The 15630-nt window shown below is 50.2% G+C and overlaps 1 protein-coding gene across 1 annotated transcript; it reads left to right on the top strand.

The window, feature by feature from the left end:
- Window positions 1-242: 242 nt before the first annotated feature.
- FOSL2 (FOS like 2, AP-1 transcription factor subunit) lies at window positions 243-15129 on the top strand. The gene is made up of 4 exons (XM_031594479.2): window positions 243-903; window positions 5530-5784; window positions 8935-9042; window positions 10498-15129. The coding sequence occupies exons 1-4, from the start codon at window positions 805-807 to the stop codon at window positions 11005-11007; spliced, it is 972 nt and encodes a 323-aa protein (XP_031450339.1). The 5' UTR covers window positions 243-804; the 3' UTR covers window positions 11008-15129.
- Window positions 15130-15630: the final 501 nt, after the last annotated feature.

Raw genomic sequence — 15630 nt, 5'->3', positions numbered from 1 at the left:
ACCAAGAGGCTCCGGCTGGGCGGGGGGGCGGAGAGATTAACGGGAACCTACCGGCAGCCGGCGGGTGCGAGCTGGGGGCGAGCGGGGGCAGAACGCGGGACGCGCGGGCCGCCAGCGGCAGCTCGGAGCGGCGCGGAGCCGGGGCGGAGCGCGGGGAGCGCCGCCCGCCGCCCGTCCCCACCCGCGGGGACAGGTGGGCGGTTCCGGGCCGGGGGGGCGGGGCGGCAGCGCCGCGGGTTTGACGTGTGCGGGTGCACATGGTGCGGCGGCGGCGGCGGCGCGGGGCCGGATAAACGGCGCGTGGGGCCGGGCGCTGCCAGTGCCCTGAGTCACGGCGGGCACCGCGCTGGAGCGGCATCCGCGGCTCTGAGTCACCGCGCGCGGGAGCGGCGCTTTTAGCGAGGGGCGTTCGGGGGCGGGAGCCGCTCCGCCCGCAGCCCCAGGGCCGGGGCCGCGCCGCCGGCGGGGCGAGTTCGGGCGGCGCGGAGAGAGAGGACGCAGCGCACGGGGCTGCGCCCGCCTGAGACCCGCTCGGCGTCCGGCAGCGCTCCGCCGCCCGCTCCCCACGTAGTTTTGTTGTATTTTTTTTTTTTTGGTCGGCTTTCCGTTTTTTCTTTTTTTTGCCTTTTTCTTTTTTTTTTCCCCCCCGTCTTATTCTCCCGCTGCGGACTCTCCTCCGGCTGCGGGAAGCGCGAGGCAGAGCCCGAGAGGTCGGCACGGAGCAGGGGGCGGGGAGACGGCGAGGGAGCGGCGGCCGCGGCGCGGGAAGGCGGGGGCGCGGCTCCCCCGGGCCGGCCTCGGACCATGTACCAGGACTATCCCGGGAGCTTCGACACCTCCTCCAGAGGCAGCAGCGGCTCCCCGGGACACCCCGAGCCCTACTCCGCCGGCGCAGCTCAGCAGGTAGGGCCGCCTCTGCCCCGTCTCGTTAGGGCGGGGTGGGCGCAAGCGAACGCGACTCCGAGGCTGGAGCCGCGCGATCGCATCCCTGAGGCTGGGACCCGCGTGGGCACGGGGGGACCGCGCTCGGAGCTCCCGGTGGGGCAGCGCCCCTCGGCAGCGCGGCGGTCCCCATCTTTCCCCCTTCCTTCTGCCGGGCGGCTCTCCGAGCGGTCCCGCGGCGCTCCGGGCCGTCTCCGCTACGGAGCACACGCGCGGTCCGACTCTTTTCCCCGCGGCTCCCCAGCGCTCTCTCTCCCCGCCCTGCTGCCCCGGCCCCACGCTGCGGCTCCGGACGGTGCGGGGCTGCGCGTTTCCGTCGGGGCCGCTCCGGTCGGCGACTGCGGGGCTCGGGAGGTGAGCGGGACGGCGAGGACGGGAGCGGCTTCCTCGAAGCCGGGCCCAAAGGGCGCGACGTTCCATAGCCCGTCTTCCCACTTTCTTAAGAAAACGTTCAAAAATAGGTTCTTTGCCTATGTAGCCCCAGTCCACCACTTCGGTGGAAGGCGTTACACAACCGGGGCAGTTATACAAACCGAGGTTATTTCATAACTTGTTTACATCGGCCCGCCTCTCCCCACTCTTCGGCTTTTTCAGAGTTGCGCTCCCCCCTTTCTCCCAGTACTATTCTTTCTCGGGTGGGTCTGTGCGAACGGGCTGCCAGCGGGAGCGCCTTGCCGCCTCCCATCGAGAAGCCGTAGGATCGTTATGAAGGGGAAAAAAAAAAAAAAACCAACCAAAAACCAAAAAAACAACAAAACGAAAAAGTCCGCTCTTAAACTTTGCCAACCGTACCAGCCCGTGACATTCCTCGCATTAAAGAAGTTTTACCAGAAATGACGGCGCGGTTCCCGGCCGCCTCCGAACGCATCTCGCGGGTGCCCTCTGCGGGCTGCGCAGCGCCGAGCGCGGACGTCTCCGTGTCCGGGAGCGGAATCCGGCGCTCCGCCTGACAGCGGCCCAATGCGGCCCCTCCGCTCCCTCGTCCGGCACGTGTCCCGCGCTCGGCACCCGCCCGCGGAGCCGGGGGTCTCCGGCTGTGCCCGGAGTTCGGGCCGGCCTAGGGGCTGCTAACTGTTTCTCTTCGTTTCCTTCATGTGCTCTGGAGGAGCCCGTCCTGGTGTGTGTGTGCCACAGCACAGCCCGGTCTCTGAGGTGACGGACGCGGGCTCAGGACGGGACTTGGCAGGAGCAGAAGGGTTTTCTCGCAGAACGCAGGCGATATCTCGAGGCATCTTTCCCTTGGTCCCTGCAGATGTTGTAGATTAGGATCGCATGCGAGCGCTGCCTTCCCCCAGGAATGGGGCTGTTCTGCTGATTCCGGGTTGGGCAGATCTGCAGGGCTTTATCGCCACAGAAAATATGCATTGCAGAAATTTTTTCTTCAGCTTTTTTTTTTTTTTTTTTTTTTTCCTTCCCAAAGCAAGGGAAGACGTACCAGTCACATGCTTGAGTGGAAACTGTGTCTCTGGGCCAAAACTTTGATGCTTTTTAATTATTTTTCCCATGCAGCACAGCACTGGAATATTTTTTCTTTCAAGTTGCGTGCCGTGCTCTATTCCCCCCATCGCTGCCTTGCCATGTGGTACACACAGCCCCTAATGGGAATAATTTGTGTGCTCTCAGACCGAGCGACTTCTCTCTGATATCCCAGCGCTGCGTCCAGTCCTCCAAGGAGGCGTTCAGCACGGGACAACCGTTGGGGCCTTTTATTTGTTAGAGGACTTGGTCCTGTGCTCTGTATTGGATAAATGAGCGTTAGTTAAGATTCTCTGGGTGGATTTTTGGGGAGGTATTTTGGTGTGTGTTTTCCTTATCCCTCAGTTTCCGAGCTGGACATGCCCTGCATCATGTTGCTCCCAGCAGAGCCAGGGCCTCCTCGGGGCCGGCTCTGGTGAGGCAGAGCCAGGACCAGGCTCAGCTCTTTGTGCTCCTAACAGCACTCCTCGCTCCTTGTTCTGCTTGTGTAATGATACCTGTGTCCGCATGTTGCTTGGGTCGGGTGGAGAGCAGCAGCAGAATGCGTGCTGTGCGTGCAGCCCTGCGGTTTGGCTGTCGCCCAACCTGTCCCTGTAGATAAGGAGAGCTGAGAGCTGGTGGAGGGCTGCCCCTGGGAACAGGAGCAGTGTGTGAAGAGGTGGGCAGGCACACGGCCACGGCTGTGGTGAGGTATCCTGGTGGGAAGGCTTGGCTGTGCAGGCAAGGCCTGGCCGTGTGGGAAGCACACCATAGGGAAAATCCAGCAGCAGCCCCGGTACCAGTATCTAAAGGCTCAGCAGTGTGCCCCCTGTTTAAATATCTGGGGGAAAATACTGCGTCTGGAGAGTACAGAATGCGGGTTTGGGGGAATTCTTAAGATATTTTGAGGGATGAAAAAGGAAACCGGTGGCAGCAATGGGGCATGGCACAGACAGGCTGTAGCCAGCATGGCCACATGTCCTGGCCTGAAAGCGAGCAGAGAGATGTGGCTGAGCTGAGCACCTCCCTTTGCTGTCCAGGAAGCCTGTGCTGGGGGTGCAGAAACCCTCTGCGTGAAATAAAGGGATGTTTGCCAGTGGTTCCTACGACATTCAGATGATGACAGTCACTTGATTAGTAACTTAGGGCTGACTTGTGTCAGGAGTTTGTATATCTTACATGGCTGATTTGGTGATGGGTCTGACTCTCCTGGGCTCTGATGGGAGTCTGTAGAAGGTCAGTGGGTGGAGGTTACAGTGGTTTGGCACCACCACAAAGATCCTTTCCTCTGGAACAAAAATGCTGTCTTTGCATAACAAAGCACCAAAAAATCTCAATGCATTGTGCAGCTACAGCTTCTAGCATCCCTATAAAGAAGGCAGGACGCTTCTTTCTCTCTATTTGGGTGCAGGAAGGCTGGTGGTGGCACAGGTGGGTAAAGGTCGTGAAGGAAGGCACTCGTGGAACTTGCATCTCTTGAGGCCAGCACCTGTGGTTTAACTTGTCTTGCACTTCGTCCCTACTGTGAAGTTCAGATCTCTTCATAATGATGCGATGGCTGTGGAGTCACTGAGCCATCCTCTTGTGGGCCGTGTGGTCACAGCCTACACTGGGCAGAGTATAAAGAAGGGGATTTTCACCAGTAAATTCCTCTCAGGTGTTTACAGTACTCAGCTCTGGTCCTCCATCGGCAGAGCTCATGAGAATGACATTTACTGATGTGTGTGGTGCACTGAGGTTGTGTCGGGCCCCAGCTGCAGGTGAACGTCAGAGGTTCTGGTGCAGCTTCTGCCAAGTCTCAGTGCCATCCTGTCAGCATTGTTCTTCCACTCCCTTCACCAGATGCACTCCTGCCTTCTCTTTTCCTTTCTTGTTAGATTTAGGGCTATCCAAAGCTATAAACTGACATTTATCTGCGTTCAAACTGGATCTTCTGGTCTGCAGGCTTTGGCAGCTGGGTGTCTTCTGGATAAGTCTGGCCCAAAGTGCTGTTGCTATCAGAATGTGGAACACTGTTTGCAGTAGCCTTGCTTTAACAAAGCATTTGGGCACAGTGCTTGATTAGGCACACCCTGAAAAGGAAACCTGTGAAGTGCTGTCCCTTATCTAGGACACCTGGGCTGAGGTCAGGCTTATGCAAGGGCTCTCGGGTCCCTAGGAGGCTGTTGTGCTGACCTGAGTGCCTGTGAAAACAGAACCATTTAAATATTGCAAGCTGCGGGTCCTACGAGCCCCTGCCCTCAGCTGTGGGTGCCGAGGCAGCTGGAGCAAGGCGTGCCTGTCTGTAAGGCCCAGTCTCACCATTGAAAGTCTCCTGATGGGAGCTCTTCATAGACAAAAGCATTCCTCCTCCCCTGCTTCCCCCTCCGGGGACAAGCAATTGTTTTCCTGGCAGTTTAGTGCCAGCATATTATCCAGATGGATTTACCTCTGTCTGAAATAAGGTGTATGCGTATTTTGGAGATCATTACCTACTGCCTTGGTTTTTACTGCTGCCTTGTTTTGTCTAGACAGTGCAGAGAGCTGCAGGGAACTTGTCCGATCTCAAACCTAAGAACTATTTTATAGGCTGCTATTAAAATACATATCCCTGCATGTAACCATCCTGGGGCCGGGCTTCTCACACTGTGTGCAGCAAGCACAGAACCTCTGAGCAAGAGGTGAGCTGCTGTTCTCTCCATACCCAGCTTCATGCAGACCAAGCCATGATTTCGGGGGAATCCTTTGGTAGGAGGCTTTGCTCTGTTTAGTAATGGTACTTTAGAGCCCAAGTTTCTCTTCCTTTTCTTTGGATTGAGAGAGAAGTGTTTTTCTAGAAACTCCTTAATTCCCCTTTTGCCCTGTGCTGGAAGGAGCAGTGGGGATGCTGAGGAGGTGGGGAACAAGGACAGGGCTGGGTGCGGGCATGGCTGCTGCAAGAGAAAGTTCACAAGCCAAACATTTGGCACTGGGCAGACTGGGATGCAGCAGGGGTCGGGGCTGGCAGTGCTGCATTTACTTTGGGCACTGTTCTTGTCCTTGCTGGAGCCATTCCTGGGGTCTTATGTGTAGCTTCTGAGGATGTGTCATGTTCTGCTTTCACTGACAATTTTTTCTCTCCTCCTCTCTTCTCTCCCCCGCCTTTTCTCCTAGAAATTTCGAGTAGATATGCCAGGATCAGGCAGTGCTTTTATCCCCACGATCAACGCCATCACAACCAGCCAAGACCTGCAGTGGATGGTGCAGCCCACCGTCATCACCTCCATGTCCAGCCCGTACTCTCGCTCACACCCGTACAGCCACCCGCTGCCACCGCTGTCCTCGGTGGCTGGACACACGGCCCTTCAGCGACCGGGTGTGATCAAAACCATCGGCACCACAGTGGGACGGAGACGAAGGGATGAGCAGGTAACCGTGTGTGGAGGAGGATGCAAGGCAGTCGATGGCGCGTGTACAGATTTCCCCTATACAAAGGGAGTCTCCCACTGCCCTCTCACAGCGTCACCCAGCCCCATGGGGACAGCAGAGATCTGCCCCGCGTTTCTGTACGTGTGCTGGTGTTTCTCAAGATGATGCACAGTGTGAGCTGGACTGTAGTTTTCTTGCTGCTTCCCCAGTGTGTGACACGATTCAGCCAATCTCCATCACAGGCCTTGTGACACCAGGCTGTGTTGCGGCTGGGTTTCAGGAGCAGGTGAAACTCTCAAGTTGAGCCTTGGGTTTCGGTCTGAGTGTTTCTGCTGCTCCAGGCAGAAGGAAACCCCTGAGCAACCAGAGCTTCACATAGATAATTCACAAAACTGATGCCTAGATTACATCAGTGGGTGTTTTCTGTTGGCTCTGTGACCACCTGTGCTGCTCCAGTCTCACTTTGGGTGATAGCACAAGTGCCAGCTAGTGTCATGCAGGGAGGAACAGCTCCCCAGAATACATCCAGTCTCACAGAGAACCTTTGGGATGCTATGTTCTACACCCATCTCTTCACCCTGACCTCTTCACAGCAACAAGATGGGTATCCTGCAGGTGCTGCCATTCTGGTGGCATTCTCATAGTGGGGTGGGGAAGCCGGTCCCGCCTCTACCCATGTCTTTGTAAAGACAGTCTGAAATATCTGAAACTCCCCCAAGCAGCAGTTCTGTGGGTTGCCACAGAGAAATGTAACAGGATGCGCTGTGCGCCCTCAGTGTATGAGCATGCTGCTGTGTGAGGCCTGTTCCCAATAAGATGCAGCAGCCCTGCTGTTATTTCTGCATCATCTGCTTGGATTCACACTCCAATTATTTTCTGTGGTGTGCATCTCTAAAGGACCCAATTGGGATCTGAAGGGCTCACTGCAGGCCTATGTGTGCTGGGCAGGATAGGTGCCGTCCCTTCAGCCAGGCTCAGCCACCTACCATCCCAGCATACAGGACTGGTTCCAGTGCTGGGAAGCTCTCATGAGAACCAGGGGAATAATTAGCAGCGACTAATTTGTTTGACAAATGCTGCCTCTGTGTTCACAAATTGGCCGTGAAGAGATCACCATATTCTCTGGTTTATTTGTTGTTCGGAGTTATTTGCGGAAGGATGCCTGCCAAGCAGTTCCTGGCCTGTGGCTTGTTTGCAGGCCATTTGCTATGGGTCATTCAGATCCAAGTCCCTTTGATTAGACACGTGCTATGGCAGGACCCAGACTGTGTGCAGTGACTCTTTGGCTCAGGTTTCCACTGCTGGTGCTTGCCTTTTTGGAAAATGTTGTGCAACGTTGTAGGAAAAGAGCCTGTCTTGATGAATGGTTCTGCCAGTGACTGCATGCATGGGGTTTGGACAGGCGACAGCTATAGTTCGTGAGTGCAGCAGGGACACCAAGAATGCCAAAGCAAAGTGCTTGTAAACAAATTTAGTGCAGCTTACAGTATATGCCATTTGAGACCCATTATAATGTAAAGCAGGCTCAGATTCACCTCTTCAGCCCCATCTATGAGATTTAAAAAAAAAAAAAAAAACTTCTGAGATAGATAACTTACAAATGACTGAAGGCCCTGAGAAGACTCATTTTGGTCCCAATGTCTTTCAGTGAGATCTGTGCTCCTGTGAAAACCACACACAGAGGCCTGGAATCATCCCAGAGTTCATGTGCATGTCTTATGCTTTGCCTTATGGATACAATTGCACAAATGTACTTTATCCTGCATACCTATAGGCTGCAAATGGAGAGGTGAAAGCCATGCTGGGTATGCCTGCTGGGGCTTCTTACGGGGCTGAGGGTACCAAAACCCACAGAGGGAGGTGCTCCTGTCCCAGAACAGAGTGCCATTACCTGCTGGTAGAGGAGCTCTCAGGCTCAAAGTCCTTGTCCCAGAGTTCCAACTAGCAGCAGAAGTGCCTCTGTCCCTCAGTGTGTGCCCAGAGATGTGCTGCCTGCTGTTGAAATTGTTGCCACCACACAGAAGAGTCTGAAAAAAGCAGAACAGAGAGAGGGGAATGCCCAGTGGCTAAAGTAAACTCCCTGAAACTGTGGAGATCAAAATTAGGGAAATGAACTAAACCAAAACAAACCAGAATGAGGTTAGAATAAAACTAATGCAAAAATGAAAAGGCAGCAGGAAGATAATCTTGTTTGTAACTTTGACATCTCTAAAAATACTGAAACTGAAAGCTTCTATAAGAAGAGGGTTTTCTTTTTTTATTTTATTATTGGTTTTTTTTCCTATCCCTTGCCAACAGGCACCTGCAGAGCATTCATCTTGGTTTTGGGCTCAGTCACGGCAATGCCAGAGTAAGGTCAGCTCTGAGCAGAGCAGGACGTGGCGTGGGTGCTCTGGTTGCCATTGCTGGGGTTTATAAGAGCTCATCTCAAATCCCCAAAGCTAGGCCTGACCTCACCAGATCCTGCGGGCTCCTGCTCACTTCCTCTGGTGTCGCAAGAGTGTAACTCTATGGGTTTCTACGGAATCGCTCCTGACTTATATCAGTGAGGATGTTAGCTGGCCTCAGGAAGCCCTTGGTATCACTGGAGCCTTGCCTGCTGATGTGAAAAGCAGTCTGTTAGTCTGTTATCACACCGAGTGCTTGAAAATCTGAGGTCAGATTTTGGGGTGGTATAAATAATTGTTGTTTCACAGACATCATGAGAGCTCTGCTGATCTTCCTGTCTCCCCCCACCCCATCCCCGACCTTCAAGTTAACAACTATTTTTGTGTGGGAAGCAGCAGATATTTTCTTTCAAGAAAGAGGCGCTTACAACATCGCACTCTGGTTTTGCTTAATGTACCACCCAAGTTGTGAAACAATCAGAGCATCTTTTATCTGTTTGGCCCTGTTGCAGATTCACTGTCCTCTTACACAATCTCCCCCCACTGCTCCCCACTCTGCCTTCTCCTCACCCTTGTGCTAAGACCTGGTGCTAGCAGAGATACTGGGCGCTTTCATCTTCTGCTGACATCAGTGGAGAGGGGGAGTGCTGAGCATCCTGCTGGATCAGGCCTTTTTTTCTTTGCGTTGCGGTTAAATCCTCACAAACTTCAAGGAATGCCTTGCTCAGATCTGATTGTGGATTTTCTTGGCACTTGCCCATAGCTGTCGCCCGAGGAAGAAGAGAAGCGAAGGATCCGGAGAGAGAGGAACAAGCTGGCAGCTGCTAAATGTCGTAACAGGCGCCGAGAGCTAACAGAGAAACTCCAGGCGGTACGTGCTCTGCATGCATTTCTCCCTCCTTGTTGCCTGCCCTTTGGACCAGCTTGCAGGGTGTTGCTCTCTCTCTACCAACCTATCTAGGGAAGATGCTGTAAAATGCATTCTGCCTTCCCCTTCCAGGACTGCCCAGTGGCATTGCTCTTGTATCAGCAGTGGTGAGGGCTCAGCAGCCTAATTTCTTCTCACTGGCTGCCCAAAACATCCTAGGAGGTCTCTTTCCGTACAGCCTGCTGACCAACATGCATCTCCCTAGTCCAGGTTTCTTTCTGTAAGTGGAAATAAATATGCTGTGTGCTTCAGATGAAACCTTTGAAAGCACACAAGACTCTAGTATCACCTGAGAACAGGAGAAAGTAAGGCAATGTTATGTGTGCTTCTCTAAGCTACATCCTTTAGACTAACCCGTCTCTGGTGGGCATAACCGATGGGTGTAACTCAAGGGAAGCAATGCAAAGACGTACAGTTTGGTGCCATAGGGGAATAATTAAGTTAAAGAAGGTAGGGATGAATGCAAGAACTGTGAGGTGGTTAAGACACTGGCTGAAGAGTAGACAAGGATGGGTTGCATTAACAGAGTCTGTAGAGATTCCAGCACTCCTCTTCAAGAAGCAGCCTGGGCTTGGTTCTGTTTGAACTTATTGAGAATCACAGCTGTGAAAGCACATCGGTGAAATGTGCTGCTGACTCAAATCTGGGAGGTATTCTCAGTGCAGGGGAAGCTGGACAGCCTATAGGAAGAATTTAAGGATTCTCATGACTAAACTAATATAAGTGAGAGGAGTACAAACTAGGAGGTCATATCCTGACAAATTGAGAGTGAGTACTTCTGCAAGCTCCTCACACAGGAAAATACTAATTGCTCACAGATTGACTATGAGCCATCAGTGTTACATGATCGTGGGAAAGGTAAATGGAGTAATCCTGGGATGCATCAAGGGATAATACAGTGGAGATGAAAGTGTTAATCTTTTGCACAAGTCACAGGCAAGGCCTCATCTACAGTATGAAATACTGAAAGAAAATGAAAACAGTTGAGAGATAGCTTTATACTACCTGCATCTAGGAAATGAAAAGAACATGATTTAACCTTAACACAAAACCCAGTGGTAGAGTCCTCTCTGCTAACGTGTCTCTCAAGTAGATAGCAAGGGAGAAGAGGTATATAAGCCACAGAACAAGACAAGAGTTGTAGAAACCATCCATGAAATAACAAAGGAGACCTCATGAGAAGACCGTTTATATCCCCTAGATCGGTGAAGTTTGGAAATAGCCTCCAGGTAGACACAGGAAGTGCAAAATGCTGAACTAGCAAATACCTGGTGCCTTGCTTGAAGAGGCTGGGGTGTATCTGCCCACGCCAGCTGGGAGCTGGACTTGATGGCCATGTTCTAGGTCAGGAGCAGTGCCAGAACCTCAGATACTTACTTATTCTGTTTTTGTCTGCAGGAAACTGAGGTGCTGGAGGAGGAAAAGTCAGTGCTTCAAAAAGAGATTGCTGAGCTCCAGAAGGAGAAGGAGAAACTAGAGTTCATGCTGGTTGCTCACAGCCCTGTGTGTAAAATCAGCCCTGAGGAACGTCGGAGCCCACCAACCAGCAGCCTCCAGAGCGTTCGGACTGGAGCGAGCGGAGCAGTAGTGGTGAAGCAGGAGCCTGTGGAGGAAGAGATCCCATCTTCCTCTTTGGTCCTTGACAAAGCTCAGAGGTCTGTCATTAAGCCCATCAGCATTGCTGGAGGTTATTATGGGGAGGAGGCACTCAACACTCCCATCGTGGTGACCTCAACACCAGCCATCACTCCTGGTTCCTCCAACTTGGTGTTCACCTACCCCAATGTCTTGGATCAGGAGTCTCCTCTCTCCCCATCTGAGTCCTGCTCCAAAGCTCACCGGAGGAGCAGCAGCAGTGGTGACCAGTCCTCGGATTCCTTGAACTCTCCCACCTTGCTGGCATTGTAATCCCCTGAGGCCCCCCATTGCCAGTGTGTTACATCCCCCGCCCAGCTCCATGGGGAGACCCCTCCATGGGATTAGAGACAGGCACAGGATCGTTCAAGCACAAGGGCAGCAAGAACAAGAATGGGGAAGTGCTGCAGCTCCAGGAAAGAGAGCGAGGACCAACGCCAGCTCCCTGGAGGCAGGAAATGGCAAGGGTGGGACTGATGCACCAGGACTGATTGGAGAGGGCAATGTCTCCTCTGTAGGGTCTGCCAATGGAAATCTCGTCTCGGCACCATAGTGGACTTGGGGAGCACTCCTGGCCAGGACTGAAGGCGAGCTGCAGACAGTTGCTAGCCATCCCTTTCCTTTGTGAATTGATCTGATCGGTTATGCTCTGTGCTTAGATCTTTCTGGTTAATTACCTTACAACTTCTTCTTTCCCCCTATCTCTCTCTGCCTATCATTTCCAATGTTGTCGATCCTATGACATTTCATCCAGTTGATCTGTACTCTAAAGGCTTGTTAGGATCTTTCTTGGGACAGGCTGTGGGAAACATGCACGGTTGCCTAGCTGGGAAGGGGATGTCTGGTGGGGGGGGTGGGGAGGATCAAGAGGAGCCCAAGGGCTCAGTGGCAAAGGCAGAGCTCATTATCTGTGACACAGACACAGTAAATGGAGAGAACAGGAGGCTGACATGGAGGACTTTTTTTTCTTAACAAGTAGATACTTATCCCCTTGGGCTCCTCAAAAGCCAAGTTAGCATCTCAGGGCCGAAGTGGCATCAGAAAAGCTGCTGAGTTGGCACTTAGCAGTGTCTTTGGCAGGATTTTAGCCACAATATGGTAATACCAAATCTGCTGCTGGACTTGTTTAGTTCTCCTGGGCTGCCTGTTCTCTAGGGAATATTGCATCTTCCTTCCCATCAGGGCCCCTGACTCAGATGCTGATCTCTTCCTGTTAGTAAAATTGTCCCCTCTCCTTGGTAATATTTGCAGAACATACTACCAAAAGAGGTATTGCTGTGGAGACTGGCAGTGGTTAGGAGGATGAAGGGATTTTGTTGTGCCCTTGATGACTTTCCTTGTTGGGAAACGCGGCAGCACGCTTCCACACAGTTGATACTTGCTGGTGGAGTTTACTCAGAGCTTCTCAGTTTCCGAGGTGGAGGAAGGCCGGAGTCCAGCCTCCAGCACAGGCCTTTAGGCGCTCGAGACCAGGCAGCAGTGGTGTAGCTGAAGTTCTAATAACATCTGCTGTGACTGACAAGTTGACATTGGAGAAAAATCAGTTACTATTGTTTTGCACGTTGGTCTCTGGCCTCCATTGCTTTTTTGTATTTGCAGTGTAGTTGATCTGGTTTTGCTGGGGTTGACTGGCCTAAAGACCAAAAGCGAATCAGAGAGCTCTTCCACCAGCATTCGGTCCCTGTTTTCTCCAGCATGTGGGCTTTGCTTCTAGTACTAAGTGCTCACAGAGGGCACAAGTGCTGAAGTCCACTGCTGAGAACAGTAATGTGTGAAACTATTCCTGCTTGGAGCCAGGCTCAGTTCCCGTAGGTGTCAAGGCACTGATGAACCATGAACTTGTGCACATGAGGATAGCTCTGCTTGCCAGTTAAGCTGCTTAGGGGATAGCTCTTCAGTCCAGCCTGTTGAAGCTGTGAGGGCAGCTATTTATTGTGAGATTTTCTTTGTTATTATTGTCTTTAAATTGGCAGAAAGTTGGGAATTTCTTGGTCAGGCTGGACCTGGAGAAATGAAAAATGCAATGACAGGGTCAGTGCTGTGAGATGCTGAACTGCTGCAGCTCCTGCCAACTCCACTGGGAATTAATAGGGCCCAGTTTTGTGTAGCCAGACCTTTGCTCACATGGTCTGGATTCCCTCAAACTCTGGTCACTGCCTATTCCTTTAATCATTTCAAAGGGATGCTATTTGGCTGTTTGTTTGTTTTTTTTTTTAATTATTATTATTATTGTTGTTATTATTATTATTATTTTAAACCGACTTATTTGCAAGAACTGCCAGCAATAGAAAGATGATTGATCTTTTTCCTTTGTAAAACTGATTCAGTAATGCAGGTTTTTCCTTTATTGCTTAAACATTTCCATCGTTACGCTAGTGCTAGAAGTTTCAAATTGAGCTCTTAAAATACCTAAAGTTGATAAAGGAATTTTTCTCCCCTCACATGATCATCAAAACTTTATTTTTAATAAAGTAGAGGCATTATGAAAAAATCCTTAGGTGTGGCCTTCCTTGTACTCTATCCCCCACATCTGCCAGTCTACAAATGCTATCCTAGCAACCAGAGATGTTTGTTTTCACATTTGACATAGTCCTCTGTGATAGCCCCAGATTGGTCTCTACAAGTTACCTGAGTGGGTTTTTTTGTTTATTTGTTTTTCCCTAAATTGACAGTTCTCATGTCAGGGACTTGCCACCCATCCATACCATGTGAGAGGCGTGTATCCTAAGGAAGTCAGTGATTCCTACATTAGCTTTTGCTCATTGAATTGTTGTTGGAAGGAGCTGCAGCTGGCCTATGCCCACTGCATGTTGACCTGTCATTGATCTTCTCAGAGGTAGGACAGGAACATCCCCTTTTCTGTCCTGTGATACTGGTGGAGAGGAATTTGAAACTGTCCTGAAAAGAGAATCACTTTCTGCTACTTGAAAGAGCCCTGAATACCTTGTGCCTGCCTGTTCTCTCCCTCAAACCTCTTAGAGGATGTCTGTGTTGGGCTCACTGGTCTTCTGCCTTTTGTATTTAGTGGATCAGCATTACCTTTGTTTAGTTGCTCGCAGACAGGTACAGCTTGAAGTCTCCTGCTGTTTTGGTCTGGCCCTGCGTAATTCTTTACAGGTTTACTGGTGTGCTTTTGGGAATTGAGTGTCTTCCCCACTCCACAAACTGTATTTGCCGTGAGTACCTTCCCCGGAGATTTCTAAATGTACAGTGAGTGTCTCCATGTTCTTCTGCACGTACTGGGGATGTTGGGTCAGTTTCTGAGCAGAAGTTGTTCAAGTTGATAGAAAAAGGCCCTGGGAATTTCAACTGGTATTGAACTGACCCCTGGTTACTGGCCCAGTAAAACATCCAGCAACATCTGAAGTTAATCAGTGCCCAACTAGCAGTGGCAGTAGCAGCTGTTTGAAGGAGACACTTGGCTTCCAGGCAATGTTCACCATTCCAGTTTTGCCCTCATTCTTCCTTCCTCCCTCCCTGCCTGGTTGTGGCACTGCCTTCATCCATTCCTTTCTTATAGGTGTGGAGATGGGTTAGTCTCAAACTGCTTGTGGTGTGATGGTATTTGGGACCAACCTGCTGGGGACAGTAGCTCTCTGTTGTGTTTTTTATAATTATTATTTAAATGATCTATTTAGTTCATCTGAACCTTTAATTTTGCTGCTTACTGTATGTAGGATCCACCTGGCCTTTATCCTAAATGAAAAGAAAACAGAAACAAACCTAAAAACCTAAGACACCCCTCTCCTCCCTGGTATCTTATTTATTGGCAGGCAGCCGTTCTGTGCCTGTTCCAGCAGATCTGCCCGCCATTAATTTAACATCCTCCCAGCTTGCATTCCTGGTGTTTGGTTGTTGCTTTTCTGCTTTTTGTTTTGATTTTTTTTTCATTCCAAGAAAGACTTCTGAAATGTAAGAAATCTTATTGTTATGACACTTAGAAGTTCATTTTCATTAGGAAGGCCAAGTCAAACATTTTAAGAGGTGAGGGGAACAATCTACATTTTATTTCTTATTTATTTATCATGTTTACATCTTTTTTTTTTTCTTGTTCAAGACTTGGATATAATAAAGCATTAAAAATATTCCAATTTTCTTCTTTTTTTAGGGTTTTTTTTTTTTTTTTGATTCTTTAAATAAAAGATTCTGGGTTTCGCTGTCTGTATAAAATGTAAAAAATAATTAAAAAAAAAAGATGTTTCTAAAGATGCATTATCATTCCTCTGTGAACAGTAGGTGGAGTTGAGGAGAAATCTCAGAATGCAAGATAATAATAAAGTTCCATCCTGTTTTACTTAATTGTTCCCCTCCTATCCTGTATGATTAAAGGGTTATTCCACTTTCTTGTTTGTGGTTACTTGATATTAAAACCATATTAAAATGTGTAGAAAATAAGTATCCAATTGTTTTTGCTCAGTGAGAGGATAAAATGTTGTATATATCTTGATATACTGTGTAGTTCAAAGTAACATCAATAAGGGATAGTGCATCTTTATTAGAGCGATAAGTTACTAGTGTCACTAAAGTCTACTTTAAGATCCTCAGACATAAAAAGGGCCTGATTCTGATTCCACTTCCCTGGGGAAATGGAAAGCATCGGTAGCATTTTGCTGCTGCAGAGTGGATGTCAGAGATGGAATTTAGCCTCAGCGATTAATAAGCGACCATGAGGATTATTGAAGGTTTGGGGGTACCATCATCTTTTTTTCCTCAAAAGTATTAGCTCATGGTTTTTCTTTTTTCCTTTTTTTTTTTTTTCTTTTTTGTCTGCAGTGGAATAGTTTCTGCCAAGGAGGTTCTTAAGGGTGACTACTGAATTGGAACCCTTCTTTGCTCGTTGTGATCTTGGTATCATTCTTGCAGTCCTGGAGAATCTCAGCTCTGAGGTGTTCTCTC

The sequence above is a fragment of the Phasianus colchicus genome, chromosome 2 (genome assembly GCF_987193195.1).
Source record: "Phasianus colchicus chromosome 2, bPhaCol1.hap1.1, whole genome shotgun sequence".
Classification (NCBI taxonomy): Eukaryota; Metazoa; Chordata; class Aves; order Galliformes; family Phasianidae; genus Phasianus; species Phasianus colchicus.
Note: the sequence above shows the minus strand (reverse complement) of the source record. Positions and strands in the feature narration are given on the sequence as shown.